Source organism: Amphichorda felina (assembly GCF_050947745.1).
Source record: "Amphichorda felina strain 45539 chromosome Unknown scaffold_5, whole genome shotgun sequence".
Classification (NCBI taxonomy): domain Eukaryota; kingdom Fungi; phylum Ascomycota; class Sordariomycetes; order Hypocreales; family Bionectriaceae; genus Amphichorda; species Amphichorda felina.
The window spans coordinates 1,269,516-1,284,740 of record NW_028145045.1 but is presented as its reverse complement, the minus strand read 5'-3'; the positions used below and the strand labels follow the sequence as shown (position 1 = coordinate 1,284,740).

Genomic DNA, 15,225 nt, shown 5'->3' with positions numbered 1-15,225 from the left:
TATAGAAATATCTCCATAATTACACTTCTACTATTATTATCAGTAATTATTATTTCCTGTGTTTTACAGACTATAGAGATTTCTTTCAGTACGAGTTGGTTGCTTTACCACCTCTTTTACCTACGACCTTCCAATTAGTAGAACCCGAAGACAATAGTGGGTCCACGTGATTGGATCGTAAATTCATTCTCTCACCATAAACACCAACTCTCATTTAACACATCCACCACCATCAAACTCAAATCGTGCAGCCGAGGGTTCCATGCACAGCTTCAATCCTAATTGAATATTCAGCAGCTGTTCCACAAGACACCAGGCATCCGGAAACCTACCATGGCCCGCTCCAAAGACAGCAGTTCCCATCGTGGCACAATGACCAAGCTACCACCCATCCCCCAAGGCAAGCAAAACAAAGTCCCCGTCCCCCAGTCTGGCTCTCCCACATTTTCCTCACTCTGACACGTGGGTTCTACAGGCTCCAAGGTCCAGAAGCGACCACTGATCAGGCGCCAACCCTCGCGGTCATCCAAGTCGCGCATCATCTACGTCTCCACCGGCACGCCCTTCATGTCGGCCGTGAAGCGCGTGCGCAAGCAGCTGGACCAGGGCCTGCGGAAGAGCAGCGCGGCGCCCAAGAATGCATCGCTGCAGTCGCGCGTTGATGCCTTGGAGCGCGGGCTGGCCAGCGACAGCGGCGCGCCGCAGGTTGCCGTGACGGTCGTGGGGGCGGGTAGGGCAGTGGACAAGACGCTGCAGGTAGCGGGGTGGTTCCAGCAGCAGGGTGACTGTGAAGTAGAGGTGAGGACAAGTACGGTGGGGACGGTAGATGATGTCGTCGATGAAGAGGAGGAGGCCGAGGATGAGAGCCGGGTGCGCAGGATGAGCTGTCTCGAGGTGGTGGTCAAGCTCAAGTGAAGGTCTCCTCACAGCCCAAACTCTGGTCTGCCCTCGAGAGCTCCTGGATATATTTGCGCCATGAGCTCTACGGACTCGAACAGGTCACACAAACTCACAGAACGCGACTTTGTACAGCCAAGGTATGTCTCTTTTCCATTGTCACCGCGGCCATGGTAGTACTACGTTCGGACACCTAACTTTAACCCTAGAAACGATGCCATGTATGGAGGTGCCGATTCCGAAGCGGCAGTCCCTTCCAAAGCCCAGACGTTGAGGATATGCGAGCTGAGAGCTGTTGATTTGTTGCTCTTTCGTTGATCATCATGGAAAACCCAGCGGACCCTTGCGCCGTCACCAATGCAACCCAAGCCACCATGAAAACCGGTTATCGCAACAATCAACACCCAACTCCGTCCCAGAAACCGAAAACTCCCCGGACAGCCCTTGATTAACCGGGGCCGCCATGCAATACAAAATACGCAGACATATTAACAAAATCATTTGTCAGCCTCACCGTCTCCACCACTGCACCCATCGTCCAGAATACCGGCCCCGTGCCTCCTAGGTCACGCGGTAGGCATCAATGATGAGCTGGTCGCCCTGCCACACACCGCTGGCGACCCAGAGCCCGCAGTTGACAATCTCGGCGTAGCGCTTGTCGGGCGTCTTGATGGTCAGGAACATGCGGAAGCCGTACCTGCGCGGGTCGATCTCCTTGGGGTTGCGGGTGCTCAGGAGGGCGTCGAGGACTTCGCAGGGGCCGGACAGGGAGCCTCGGGTGCGCATCTCGAGACTTTATTACCGGTTAGAGGGGGCATTCTGAGCAGGGATTTTTAAAAAAGGGGGGGGGGGTGGGTATTAATTTAACTCACGTTGCGGGCGACTCGTCTGTTGTCTGCATGATAAAAGCGCCCTCGACGATGCGAATGGGGCGGAATCCTCGAGCTTGGCCGAGGTCATAGCCACCAGCCTGTCGGTGTGGAGTCAGCTATTCTGTCCACCTTCACGGAACCTGTCAAGGTGGGGAGAGAGAGAACAAACCATGACTTTTCCATGGCCAAAGGAACCTGACCAGGAGCCTGACTGGACTACGGTGATCTCCTTGTGGGCGCGGCCCTGGACCTGGGACGGCTCAGGCTTGAGGGTCACGGCGACTCGGAAATCAAACTCGAGAGTTGGCGTGGGGAATGCGACGGCCGGGCTGGGGAAGTGGTCCAGCGCGCGCTTGCAAGACTCTTCGACGCTCCTGCGGTGATGCTCAACGGCGTCAGCAAATGGTATCCAGCCAGGGGACCCACTGGTATGTATATATAGTATGCTACTATATATACGCTACTAGTACTACTCGGCGTAGGGCTGAACATACTTTGCAATGCAGCCATCCTGGGGATTCTCAAACACCTTGGCGGGGGGCGGGATGCTCATCGGGGTGACAAGCGAAGTATCCCACGAGGTGGCGTCCCAGTCGGTAGTGTGGTCGTCGTTGAGGCGGCGGGATGGGGCAGTTGACTCGGTGGGCGCGGTGGTGAGAGCAGCGGTGGCCGAGGTGGACGTTGTGGCAGTGGGCGGTGGCAGCGAGGTAGAGGCCGCCTGGGCGTGGGCGCGAGCCGCCATGGTGCACTGTCTCTTGGACGGCGACGGGGGCGGCGTCGTCGTCGTCGGACCGAGGTGCAGCTGCAGCAGGGCCCGCTTACCAAGGCATCTGTCCAGCTCGCCCACGACGGTCTGGCTCATTGAGGGAAGAGGTTGGATGGGGTAAATGCCAGCAGTTGGCGATGGATGGGGGGCGCGACAAGAGGATGATGGCCCGGGGTCAGGTCAGATTGGGGATGCGTCTGATAAGGCGATGGGCTATTATAGTGTGTGTGCCAGCACCATGGAGTAGCAGTGGCCGACAATATGTAAGTAAGAGGAGAGCAGGGGGGGGAGGGCGAGAGGAGGGGAAATGGGAAATGGGACGGTATAAGGAGACGAAGGCGCCATCCGAATGGAGGATGTATATATTACGGGATGGTGTAAGAATGGTGGACTGATTTGAAATCTGGGGCCCGGGCGCGGGCGGGTGCAGGTCCACTGTCCAGCGCAGCAGTGCTATAGCCTGCTAATAGTATCCGTATGTTCCATGGATAGGTGGTGCTGTGCTGGCCCGGCCACTGTGCACAGGTGCGGCCCAGGGGGGCGCATTGGGCGAATTGGGCGAATTGGGCCTGTAACCGACCGGCCTCGCAGTGCTCGCTCTCGGGCGCCGAAGCGGCGACTGGCATGACAGCCTACTGAGGGCCCTGGGGGCGAGGCAGCGTTGGGGACAAGCGATAGGTTCCATACGATTAGCAATCCAAACGATGCGTAACAGCGCGCACCTAACCCCAATCGCCGATGCCGCGCTGATACGCACAGCTGGCCAGCGCTGTGTCAGATTATTTTAGGGCGGGAAGCATAACATGACCGCTTTGATGACAATTCCCCGTCTCCCCGTTTCCGTACTCTCCGGTCTTTTTCGCAGCGCCACCAGCTTATCTCCCCCTTCCTCTTTGTCCGTTCTCTCCGACGGGTGCTGTGCTCGTACAGTATAATACCGTACGGTGTATGTAAGCCTGGATGGAGTTGCGGAATGTCTGCACTCCGAAGGGGAGAGAGGAGGAGGGGGGGTCAGCAGCGAGAAACGTCGTCGCCTAACTCCGGCCAGCCACAGCCAACTTGCACTGTTGGAGAAGCCCCAGAAGTGGGGAGATCACGTCGCCCTGGTGGTGCCATTTGGCATTGGACGCCCCCTGGACAACAAAAAAAGAGGCGTAGTGGTGGTGGTGGTGGTGGTGGCCAGCCCGTCCCATCCCCGCGCGCCACCCACCCAGCCACCGAGGCGGTACAGGTCATGCAGCACGCTTCTGGAGAGATGCTTGCGATTTTCCTTTTGCTGGCCTTTCTTGCGGCCCGAGTTCCTCGCCCCTAGTCTAAGGCAAGAAGAAGGGGCAAAAAGTAATACAAATTAAAAAAAGAATCACACTCAGCCTCAGGCTTGCAAGGTCCCCTCATAGGCCACAATAACAGGGCTGCGCTGTTTGCCGATTGGAAGCCTCGGTTATGTTCGCTACGTACGAGTATGGACGGACGGTTGGGCCCATGGTTCGACAAAAGCACCAAGAAGAGGCAGATGGGGAAATCAGCAGACGAGGAGCGGAACCGGGCGGCGGCCCACGACGTCACGGTCCCGCACCCAGCAGCCACCGGAGCAAGGCCGTAGTATGCCTGCCGCCGGCATCTGTTTTTTCGGAGGAGGGGGTTGGGGTGCCTGACGAGGTTTCAATGTTCGTGTGGCCCGACTGGGCGACCACTCTGGTGATGGGCGCGACTAATCGTGGGCTGTTTTTTTGGTGCCCAAGGGGAACAACACGGGTTCGGCAGTGCCCGCAACTGGCATGCGAATCCTCCACCAGGCTTTGCCCTGTTTTACATTTCCGATGGCCCATCATTATCAGCCTTTAATGACGACACGTTCGGGTCCCCCCAAAACCCACGCCGGGGACAAGCTAATAGGGCTGACGGCGACGGCAACCCACGGGATTGTAACGCCGCTCCGGACACTGCATTTTGTAAGTCCGACTCAGATCCATCCGTATAGGACTATGTAATACGAAGTACGGATACTCCGCATCTCGTAGCATCCCCACTTGCCCTTGCTCACTCATCACACAGACATAAGGTCCAGATTTGTAACCTCAATCCTATTGCCATACTTTTCTACATAACCTTGGCGTGCCCACCTAAATCTGAGTCTCAAAACAGGTCGAGGCGGCCGTGCCCGGCAGCAACCAGGCTGGTCCGGGCCACCACCTGAGCCCCGAATATCACCGGGCCGAGCCCCCTTGTAAATGAGAAAGAAGAAGGAAAGAAGGAAAGAAGCGAAATAAGAATCCCGGATGGCCCATTCAATGCGCATAAAATATCCAGAAAATAATATATATATATATACAAATACACACACACACACACACACCTATACGCACATACACACACCTATACGCACATACACACACAACACATATCTTCTCCCTCGACCCAAGCCAGTCTAGCTCGCAGACGCCTCCCTAAATGAATAATAAAAAAAGAGACCAAACAACCCGTAATGCATCATCGCAGACGCCATGCATCCGTTGGCTTGTTGTCGGTCGAGGGGGGGGCAGAGGAAGATATCGCTGGGACAAAATAGCTGGGAAGAGCAGCAAAACGTCGTCCCATTCTGCGTGTCTTTGATATAGGCAGGTTATGTGTATGTGTGTGATAAATAGAACCAAAAAGGTCAAATGTATGAATCTGACAGAGCGTACAGATGAGAAGCGAAGGGAAGAAGAATAAAGTTTTTCGTGTTGCCTTTCTGGACGCGAGCCCTATCTATGCACCTCTTGCAAGAAAAAAAAGAAGTTGAAGAGGCGCCTATATCTTGTATCCAAACAGCATGAAGAGATGATGCCGCCGGCGGGGGAGGGCCGAACACGGGGGATGGCATGCCTGCCATCTTAGACGTTGGCCGTCGGGTCGCCGCGGGGCTCGAGGACGTTGGCGCCGTACTGGCCGCCGTAGTTTCCTGTGGGGGTTCAAGTCAGTATGGGGTGCACACTCTTATATAACCAGATGTTGATGGGTGTAGAACTTACCAGGGGGGCCGTAGTTGCAGACGGTGTACCAAGACTCGAGGCCCAGGACGGTGCCGGCAGCGCACTTGGCAGTGTGGCAGCCGAGCTTCTCGCTCGACTTCCAGACAAGCTGGGTGAAGTGGCCCCAGGCCATGAGGTCGGCACCAGCAGGGGGGTCGTCCATGCCGTAGTAGGTCCACGCGTTGACCTCGCCGTTGTACCACTGGTTAGTGACGCCGGAGGCAGCCGTCTCAACCATGAGGTCGGAGATGTCGCCGCTGCCGCCCCACGAGGCAAGGTTCTGGCCGTAGCCGCCGGTGCCTTGGTCCCTGCTCCACTATTAGAGATGTGCTTGCCAACTCGAAGTTCCCCAGGATAACTTACATGTCGTGCGCGAAGACGCAGGACTCGGCGGTGTTCTTGGCCCACTGGGCAAGTTCAGCGTCCCAGGCAAGGGCGGGGGAAGAGTGGTTGGCGCGGTGGAGGTTGTGCTGGTACAGCATGCGGGTCTGGTAGTCGCCGAGATCCACGTCGGGCTTCTCGGGCTCAGGGGCGGGAGCAGCCGAGGTAGTGGGCTTAGGGGCAGCAGAAGTAGTAGGCTCAGGCTCGGGAACAGGGGCGAAGGTAGGCTCAGGGGCCGCCTCCGAGGTGGTCTCGGGCGGGGGAGGAGGAGCCGCAGAAGACGTCGGCGCGGGAGGAGGAGGCGGGATAGAGGTGGTCGTGGGCGCGGGCGGGGCCGGGGCGATGGTCGGCTTCGGCTTGTGCTGGGGACGGCGCGTCTTGGTCTGCTCGGTAAAGATGGCGCCCTTACCGGCCGTCACGGTGACAGTGACGGTCTCGACGACCCAGTCGGTAGCCATGGCACGCTTGTCGAGGGGCCGGGCAATGGGGCTAGCCATGGCCAGCACGGCGCCGGTGACGGCGAGGAACAAAGAGCTCTTCATGTTGATGATTGGATTTCCTCGCGAGGTTCAGAATCAATGATAGGTCTACATGATGAGTATGTTAGCAAGGCTGGATACGTCATTGAGTGGTGCAAGGGGACTGAAACGCGGGCTTGGTATGTGAAGTTGTGAATCAATGACAGGGTCTTCCCGGTGTTTCGTATGGCTTGCTAGTAATAAAGTTCCGGAATGTAGGGGTAAAGGGTGAGACATTGACGTTGAGAGCGGGTCCGGGTGAGGACCGTGAGGACCGTGACGCAAGTGAGCCGGGGAAATATGAGGCCCAGGCGAAGCGCTCGAGTAGCTTTTGATATACAAAATAGGAAGCTTGGACCTACCGTTGCAGATGTCGTAGTCGACCAGCGAAGAGAGTTGTCTTTCGAGTGGCAGCACTGCTGACTTGGAGATGATCTGGAACTGGAGGGATGGTCCGTCAAGGACGAAAAGCGTTTGATCCGAAAGGAAAAAGTGGCAGGAATCGAAAAGAGCTGTGTCGACGACAGTCCTGTTTTTCCGCCTGCGGGAGTAGTTGGAGCGACGAGGGGTTGAGTCTTTTCTAGTTGGATTTCGAGAAACGGTCGACGTAGGACCAAAAGGAGTGTGAATGTGTCGTGAACGACACCAAACGGCTGAAGGAGCGAAGCCGGTGGGTGAAAGAAAGCAGCAGGTTGAGGCTCTTGAGACTCTACGCTGTGGAAGGGAGGGACAAATCAAGCAATCGGTGTGCGGACGACGACGTTAATAAATGATCGACTCGAACAGACCGACTGGGCTTGGGGGGAGAGGAGGGGGGTTTGCCAGTAGGGACTGTGGGAGTGCAGGGAAAGGGGAGAAGGCACAGGACCGGGGGGGGAGTGGGAGACCGGTGTTTGGGATTACGCTGTTAACGTGGTACTGCACGCCCCTGGAGCTGGCCACTGTAGCGAAGCAGACCAGAATGTGCCCGTCGGCTACAATCCTCCATGGAATGCATGGGATGGGAGACCCTTGGGGGCATCTTGTGGCCTAGGCGAGCTACAGCTGCAGGGGCTGCTAGGGGCGTGGCTGCAGTGTGCGCTAACAGCTGGGGGCGGGTGGCCAGCGCTGATAATGAGAGCAGGAGGTGCAGGGCCAGGGCCCATCTGCCTCAAACAAACAACCACGACGCCTCGTTACAGATGTGCTGCAGTCAACATCAAGCCACCTAGCCTAGTCGTTTTGCCTCTTTCCCGTTTCTCCATCGCTGCCAATGTTGTTCAACGTTGTGTGTGTTTTCCTTTTGCTTCTCTACAAGTACGGATAGTCCAGTACCGAGCTCGCTGACGATGGAGTCGGTTAGTGGTGTCGACCCCCAGGATAGGATCTTCGCCCGGCACTTCCTCTCCCCCCCTTTGGCAGTCGCCAGTCGGTGCCACGGTGATGCAGGCGGATGGGCGTGCCTTGGGCGTATCCTCCTGCCCTGCGACCCCAATACCTGCTCAACGTTGCCTCTTGACGATATGCTGTGCATCCTGCCGACGGCCAGTTGGTCCCAAATACCTAATCCTGCGTCCATCCATGATGACCGCAGCCTCCTCCAGTGCGGTCTATTTACCATTACGAGAACTATTACTCCCCTGCGCTTGGGTCAATTCCTCGGTCAGCGATCCTCCCGCTGATGAATGATCTTCTCACCGCAGGCGCACCTAAGGGCTCCTAAGGGATGTGGTGCCACTGGGGAACCGGGCCCTGGGCAACTGGAGCGCTGGGGGGTGCGTGTGCCTTGCAGAATGCAGAAATGGCGCCGATGGGCAGCTGGGCAAAGCGCTGCGTGCAATACCATTGGCCAGCATCTCGACCAACCAGAGCTGGCCGTCCCCACCAAACAAGCTACTACCGCCGCCTGGGGCCTTGCCCTTACTGTGCCTGAAACTGTTCCAATCTCCATCTTCAGTGCTTCACCTCTGGCCCTGGGGTCCAGACTCCCTCGAGGCCCTGGCCATGCCACGCGATAAATGCCTCCGGACTCCCGCGACGGCGCTGAGCCCGCAAACCCGGCACTCCGGACGTGGCCCGCTGGATGTCACTAGAGTTTCTTTGCCCTTCCACGATGTCACTGCGAGGCAAAAACACGGCACCGACGCGCGAATCCGCGACCAGACGCTCGTGTTCCATCTGGAGGCCCTCACTTGGGCCCAGCGCTTGCAAGCGGGGCTGCGACTGCGGCGCGCCGGGGTGATCCCAAGGTTTTCCATTGCTTGCAAGCATCCCGCTGCCTTCTGTATCCGCATTTCAGTTGGCGCCGGTACATAACAAGTTAACAACAGGCAATACCCTCGTTTCTGGATTACTATCACGGCGCAATCCGGTCAGCACGGTTCACATCCTGGCAAGCCATGCCTTTCCTGCGGAACCGCGATGACCTTCAGCTGCCCGCTTCCCGGACGTTGCTAACTTGTTTCGGGCGCCTCCAGGCTCACGCAGCGGCGTATTACATAGCAGAACAGCCACTGGGTGCTGTCCCACAGGATCGACCCAACGGAACTCGTGCCGGATGTTTCACCCGAAGCCTGGCATTGTGCGGCTTCCAACGTCCTCAATTGCCTGCATTGCTGCTGCATTGGAGTGCCGGGGGCTCGTTGGTCCTGCCATGGGTCCGTCTCTCAACTTGATACGCGGACTAGACTCCAGACCTCTACTCATCTATTGCGCCCATCTCGAAGACAGGGCCTTCATTACCGCCGGAACTTGGCGCACGGCGCTGGCTCTGCCAAGCTCGCCTCCCCATTTCAGGGCTAGTATTTACCGATTACTCATGGGACTACTACGGAGTACTACGTACTAGTTGTACCTAGTAATAATCGTACTTGGTTCAAAAAGAGTGGAAAATTCGTCACCTGAGCCTCAACTGCTGGATATGGATTCAAGGTGGGGGACTGCAGGCCGGCATCGTGGGCTCAGGAACTGGTCAACAGCCGCGTTTATAGTCCTGTCCCACGATCGCATCCCCCGGACGCATGGTTGGACGGCATTTTCGAGTGTCGAAACATGTTCGGCCCCAATAGCGAAACCACACCTTGTTCCTCGAAACGCTCCAAGGGACCACAACGGAGGCCCCACCTCGGCCAATCCACCTCCTGTTACGGCCACCCCAGAGCGTCTCTGCAGCTGCCCCTCCGCCAGCATCAATGCCTGTCTGTGCTCTCGTTCTCAACCGCCAACCGCTGGCCACGACCCTCCCGACGCAATTTAACTTGTCGTCCACATTGACGTCAGGCAAGATCATGGTCTCAACGCTGCCCAGTTGCTCCCGCTCGAGTTTTCAACATCCAACGTCACGGAGCGCTTCGGTACTGCCCTCCTCCGACCGCTCGTATTTCAAGTCGACCGCTGGTGATATTGCTGTCTTGGAGCGTACAATTTCCAGCGACCGATCCTGGAGGAGCTCGCAGTGTCCGATTGGCTGCCCAACCAACGCCTGCTCGAGCCCGAAAGGACATCTTATTATTTGTTCCTGCACATGCTCGCCCCTAAGGCTGCTGGCTGCAAGATGGCAGACATATTCCTCCGTCAGCCTCGCTGGGAGGATCACATGCTGTCAACATATGAGTGGACGCCTTGTGCAACTGACCGGCTCAGCAGATTACATATCTTACCATGTCCGAGCAGTGTTGTTCGGGAAGTAAGATTTGGCCATGCTGATGTTGGTCAGAATGAAATCAAAAGAACTGCGGGGGCGGTTACCCTCGTGCAAGCAGCAAGGAGTCAAGGACACCAAGGGTAGTAGTAAAGCCACCGGGTATTGGCCATCTGATGTAGTACTGGATATTTCGCCCCCAAATCCTATACACTACCTTGCTATCATCAAGTCCAGTAGTCGATATAGGACTCAAGACACCCGACGGTGACAGAATCCTCCAAGAAATCATCTTCGAATACGAGTGTTCGGGCGTCAAGACCCTGGGGGTGTTGAAAATGAACGTAGGGGAGAGCTTCCTGCCTTGGCCTGCTGTGCTACCACCAAGTCGTCTAACAGTGAGATATGTGCATCCGAGGTCATCACGCGGTGTGCTGTGGAACAGCTCGCGCTGCTCTGAGTAGAGATCTTCGAGCAAGATCACACGTATCTGCCAAGAGTGCAACATTGACTACTTGGGCTTCCCGCCCAAGGATAGCGAACCGAGTGTCTAGGCCGATATCCATATAGCATGTCTGTCTGTGTGTCCTGTTGGTCGCGGTCACTCTATGGTAGCCTACGAGTAATACGGTGGGTGATACTATAGGAAACTTCCCGCCGACGACTTAATCAATGTGGGGCCTTGAGTCACGCATCCGGGGAGTGTTTAGGTTACGCTTGCGTATGTAGACATGCTGAAAGATGATGAATGGCCTTCCCACGCTGTACTGCTCCCTAGGTTTCTTTGTGCGACCCAAGGTATGCACCCCAAAGTTGGACGACTCTTCCACCGCGGTGGCATTAGTTATCGTCATGATACTCATATCATGCACGGAGTTCTATTTGCCGCTTTGGGAGAACTCACTCTGAAGCAGCCTAGAGGACCTGTTGTGTATCCGCTCCTTTGGTCGCAGGTATATTGATGTGCCCTGGAACAGGCCCCTTACGTTCGGTATAGATAAACGTGCAACCCATACTAGAGCATCAAAAACTCCGGAAATGGAAAACATATATTGCTTCTGAGTTGGCAGTGGGTATGCGCATGTCGGGATGCACGACTCATTTACCCTGTAGCCGTCCGTAAGTCCACCAAACCAGGGAGGTTTGTGAAAATGAGGAGGTGCAGACTCCTGCGGCAGAGACCAGGTATGATAAACACAAAAATCTTTTGCCAGTTAGCGATCGGATATGGCTTGCCCAGCCACATTTGTCGATAGGTGCGGTTCATGACACATGTTGAACCCGTTCGGGATGTTCTATAAGAATAGTAGCATCCATCTATTCGGGACCAGCGGAACCAATGGGGCACAAGATATCGCAAAATGTCTTCTTTCAGCAAACCGGTGAGAATAAGGGTTGAAACTTCTCGATTCAACTACACAATGTACACATGTATCACCCGACATCCCCTCACTCCACAGCGTCCAGCCCAGCCGTTCATTGCTTCGCCTCGGTGTCGCTCTGGCCCGCCACGAAGGGCTTGCCCTCAATGGCGCGGAACTTTCGATCAGCCAGGATCTGCTGCGGCCGCAGCTCGACGGGGGTGATGTTGGTGGGCTGGTCGGGGATCTTCTTCTCGAGTTTCTGGCGCGCGAGCCTTGGTTAGTTTCTCTGCGACTTTGGCGGGGCCTGACGGCGGGGGGGCCGGGACAGATCCGGTGCAAGGTTGAACATACCAGGTTGTCATACGCGCACTTGTTGAGCTTCCACTCAAAGGGGCGGCACTGCCAGAGCTGGTGGTTGTGGTTGTCGAGGCACTTCCAGTGGTTGCGGAACTGCTCGAGGCAGTGCTTGTTGAGGTCGTCGATCCTGTTATTTCGCAATCACACATCCCTCCGTCAGCACGCATAAACCAGCGCAACTTTTGAATGAGGTGTAGACGCACACGCTGGAAGCGCAGCGGGTGACCCGGCGGCCCTCCTTCATGCACTCGAACTCGCCGCGGCCGGGCTTCTCAGTCTTGCACTGCATGTAGTCATCGTTGTAGTCGCGGCAGCGGGCGCCGATGAAGAAGGACGCGGAGAGCAGGGGCGCGGAGCTGGCGCCGACCTCCTTGACGGCCGGGACGTCCGCGGGGAGAGGCGTCGTGTCGATGAGGACCTCCTGGTGGAAGCTGGGGGTGACAAGTCAGTGTTTTTTCGCTCTGGGGGACACCGATGCGTCCTGCGCCGCCGGGCGGGGCCAATCGGCGCGGAGAGCGACGGCTGGTATCGAGTGAACGTACTAGGGCTTTCGTGCCGACATGATGGATGGTTGCGGGCAGCCGTCGGCAAGGTTGAGGTGGTTTGGATGGACGTTCGAGGAGGGTGAAGCTGGGATTTGAGGTGAGGTTGGAATTGGAGAGCCGTGATTGGCTGGAGTGGGGCAAGGCTGCGCGCTCACAACTTTGGGCTGTTGCTCTGGAGAGGCGGCTGCCAGAGTTGCTTGCAGGTGTTTTCGCGTTCTAGCGGTATCACGAACCGCCAAAAATCATTGCCGCGACCCGCTTCGGACAACAACGACCGTTTTTTAATTGCTGGAGTGTGTCTGATCACTTCATTCAGACTCCGTGATTCTCTTCCATTCTCTTAGTCTCGAACAATCGATGCTATACGTCTAAGGCATAGCTCCCGCCTACTTCTAGCCCAACCGCAGCAAAGAACTTTACATACCAAACCGACCGACCAGACTTCACCACCATCATGTCCCTCTTTGGGCAACCCAAGCCCCTTGGGGGTAGCCTCTTTGGGCAACCTCAACAGTCTCAGACCCAACAGCCGCAGCAATCGGGGGGCCTCTTCGGCCAGTCGACGGCCAACCAGCAGCAGCAACAACAGCCTCAACAAGGAAACATGATGGGGGGATCGATGATGGCACAGTCACAACAAGCGCAGCAAATGCCTACGCTAGCTCAGTCTCAGGCACAGCTATCAAGCTCGCTGTGGTCGCCTGGAAAGGAGACACCTCGTGAGTCTTTTGCGTGGTGCAGATGGAAGCGACAGTGTTAACCGCAGCGGCATTCCCACAGATCAAAAACCTATTCTTGAGCAGATGAAGCTGGTGTCGGAGAAATGGGACCCCGCAAACCCCAACTGCGTCTTCAAGCACTACTTCTACAACAAGGTCGACGAGTCACACATCCCCTTCTACAAGCCCTCGGCGCACGAGGACCCCCGCGAGTGGGAGGAGGCCCTGCAGAACAAGCCCGCGCCGGGGTTCATGCCAGTCCTGTGCTCGGGGTACGGGTCGCTCGCGGACCGGCTCAAGACGCAGAAGCGCGCCATCTCCGAGTTCAACACCCGCCTGCACCAGGTCAACGGCAGCCTGGACGCGATCCTGCAGCGGCACGAGCTCGAGACCGAGGTGCGCGCGCTGGCGGCGCGGCGGCGGACGACGGGGCTGAGCGAGCGCTGCCTCGCGCTAGCGGCCCGCGTCCAGGTGCTGCGCAACCGGGGCTACGCGCTGAGCGGCGACGAGGACGACCTGAGCGGGCGGCTGCAGGCGCTGGAGAGGGAGGTGCAGGACCCGGCGGTCGGGGCGAGGGAGGAGGAGCTGTGGAGCCGGCTGATTGTTCTGCGAGGGTATGCGGACCAGTTGAACAAGGAGAAGGAGAAGCCCTCAGGGGCTGACGGCGACGGCCTAGACGAGGAGACGGAGGCTAAGGCTAAGAGGGTAAGTGACACAGATCTTGTGCTGCTGGGCTTGATGCTAACTATGTGGATTAGGTGCTTCAGGACTATGAGAAGCAGCTTCAGCACTTGAAGAAGGAGGTGGAATTATTGGCCGAGGACCATGCTGAGTGGGAGAAGAGCAGAGTACCGCCGAGGTGATCTGGCGTATTAGGGAGGGATAAAAGGGTACATGTAGTGTGGTTTGGGCTTTCTCCAGTGGTCTTCTATCTGTACGGACAAGGCTGGAGTTGTTTGATGATTTTTGGGGCACAATAGACGCTGAAGCATCCGAGGCTTGGCCGTGGAAAGATTACGCAGTAGTCCGTGATGCGTATCAAGTCGGCAAGTGGTAGTAACTCGAAGGACGGGAAATACACCATCCGGTATGCCTTTATGCAGTCCTGTGAAATTCTATTGTACAAGAGTTCGAGATCCCCATCTCTTAGATCCTCTGCTCCGGGTATTCGTTACACATAGTACAGCCTGGAAGATTTTCAGGCAGAAATAGTTGATTGGTGGCACGCCTCGGCCGTGGGAGCGGTTTAGAAGATCTTGCTGACCATGTCGATGGCAAAGGGAGCTGTCGTGGAGTCAGACAAGAGCTCTTGGGATAGACTAGAATAAGGTAAAGCTTACACATATAGAGCAGGAAGGCAGTCGCAGCAACCTGCTGGACGGTGAAGACGGCCTCGGCCTCCATGGCGCGAATCTCCTCCTGGGACTGCTGGGGCGGCGCGACTACATATCATGGTCAGTTCCTATATCCCCGCGAGGACGGCAGGTCGTGGTAGGTCGGGACTAAAGACGTACATCCTCCAAACATCTTGACTGGTGGCTCGAGGGCGACTGGTTGCGGGGGGTATGTGAAGGTGTCGGGCGACAGATAGGAAGTGAAGGTCGCAAGCGAAGTAGGATGTGATGTCGTTCGTCGTGGTAGAGAAATCTTGTACGTACTGCCGACTACGTAAAGGGAGCTACGGCTGCAGGTAGGAGTCGCTGGGGAAAAACTCTGGGCCGGGCGCTAGTGGAACCCTGGGAAAATATTTAGTGGATCCAGGTTGCTGATAAGTCCGATAAGGAACTGGGGCGCATTCGCTGTGGTTCTGTGGCGTCGGAGGAAGCAACAGGCCGGCGTCGGCTCGGCGCCCGTTCCTGATAAGATAAGCCGGGGAACCACAATTTCACTCCCAGTGGCTCGGTTCGAGGTGTCAGTGTCGGATACCAGCCGAAGGGACCATTGGGGTTGGCCCAACTCGCGCACATCATCTTGCTACTCATCCTTTCTTTGAACTTGGACCTCTACACTCTCTTCATTTATTCAATTCCCCCCCTTGTTCACCCTGAGACGCCGTCGACTCAATTGAGCGCGACATCTCCCAATCAGGGATCCGCGTCACAGGCACTTCTGCTTGTTGGAGGCTATAAGGATTTGAGCCTCAGCGTCATACCCTGTACCTCATCGCTTTCAC

At 56.7% G+C, this 15,225-nt stretch overlaps 5 protein-coding genes across 5 annotated transcripts; 2 read left to right on the top strand and 3 right to left on the bottom strand.

Annotated features, from left to right (window-relative positions):
• Window positions 1-333: 333 nt before the first annotated feature.
• ACO1O0_005245 (ribonuclease P/MRP protein subunit POP7) lies at window positions 334-915 on the top strand (the record flags this gene model as incomplete). Its single annotated transcript, XM_083194670.1, has 2 exons — window positions 334-355; window positions 476-915. 2 exons carry the CDS (start codon window positions 334-336, stop codon window positions 913-915), a joined length of 462 nt encoding a protein of 153 aa, XP_083049583.1.
• A 543-nt stretch (window positions 916-1,458) lies between these two features.
• ACO1O0_005244 (DUF3237 domain-containing protein) lies at window positions 1,459-2,631 on the bottom strand (the record flags this gene model as incomplete). Its single annotated transcript, XM_083194669.1, has 4 exons — window positions 1,459-1,690; window positions 1,770-1,867; window positions 1,939-2,194; window positions 2,264-2,631. The coding sequence occupies 4 exons, from the start codon at window positions 2,629-2,631 to the stop codon at window positions 1,459-1,461; spliced, it is 954 nt and encodes a 317-aa protein (XP_083049582.1).
• Window positions 2,632-5,411: 2,780 nt separating this feature from the next.
• Window positions 5,412-6,472, bottom strand: ACO1O0_005243 (CAP domain-containing protein; the record flags this gene model as incomplete). Its single annotated transcript, XM_083194668.1, has 3 exons — window positions 5,412-5,479; window positions 5,550-5,857; window positions 5,913-6,472. The coding sequence occupies 3 exons, from the start codon at window positions 6,470-6,472 to the stop codon at window positions 5,412-5,414; spliced, it is 936 nt and encodes a 311-aa protein (XP_083049581.1).
• Window positions 6,473-11,543: 5,071 nt separating this feature from the next.
• On the bottom strand, window positions 11,544-12,350 carry NdufA8 (coiled-coil-helix-coiled-coil-helix domain-containing protein; the record flags this gene model as incomplete). Its single annotated transcript, XM_083194667.1, has 4 exons — window positions 11,544-11,690; window positions 11,783-11,915; window positions 11,992-12,219; window positions 12,331-12,350. The coding sequence occupies 4 exons, from the start codon at window positions 12,348-12,350 to the stop codon at window positions 11,544-11,546; spliced, it is 528 nt and encodes a 175-aa protein (XP_083049580.1).
• Window positions 12,351-12,955: 605 nt separating this feature from the next.
• NUP57 (nucleoporin complex subunit 54-domain-containing protein) lies at window positions 12,956-13,915 on the top strand (the record flags this gene model as incomplete). Its single annotated transcript, XM_083194666.1, has 3 exons — window positions 12,956-13,052; window positions 13,075-13,757; window positions 13,811-13,915. The coding sequence occupies 3 exons, from the start codon at window positions 12,956-12,958 to the stop codon at window positions 13,913-13,915; spliced, it is 885 nt and encodes a 294-aa protein (XP_083049579.1).
• Window positions 13,916-15,225: the final 1,310 nt, after the last annotated feature.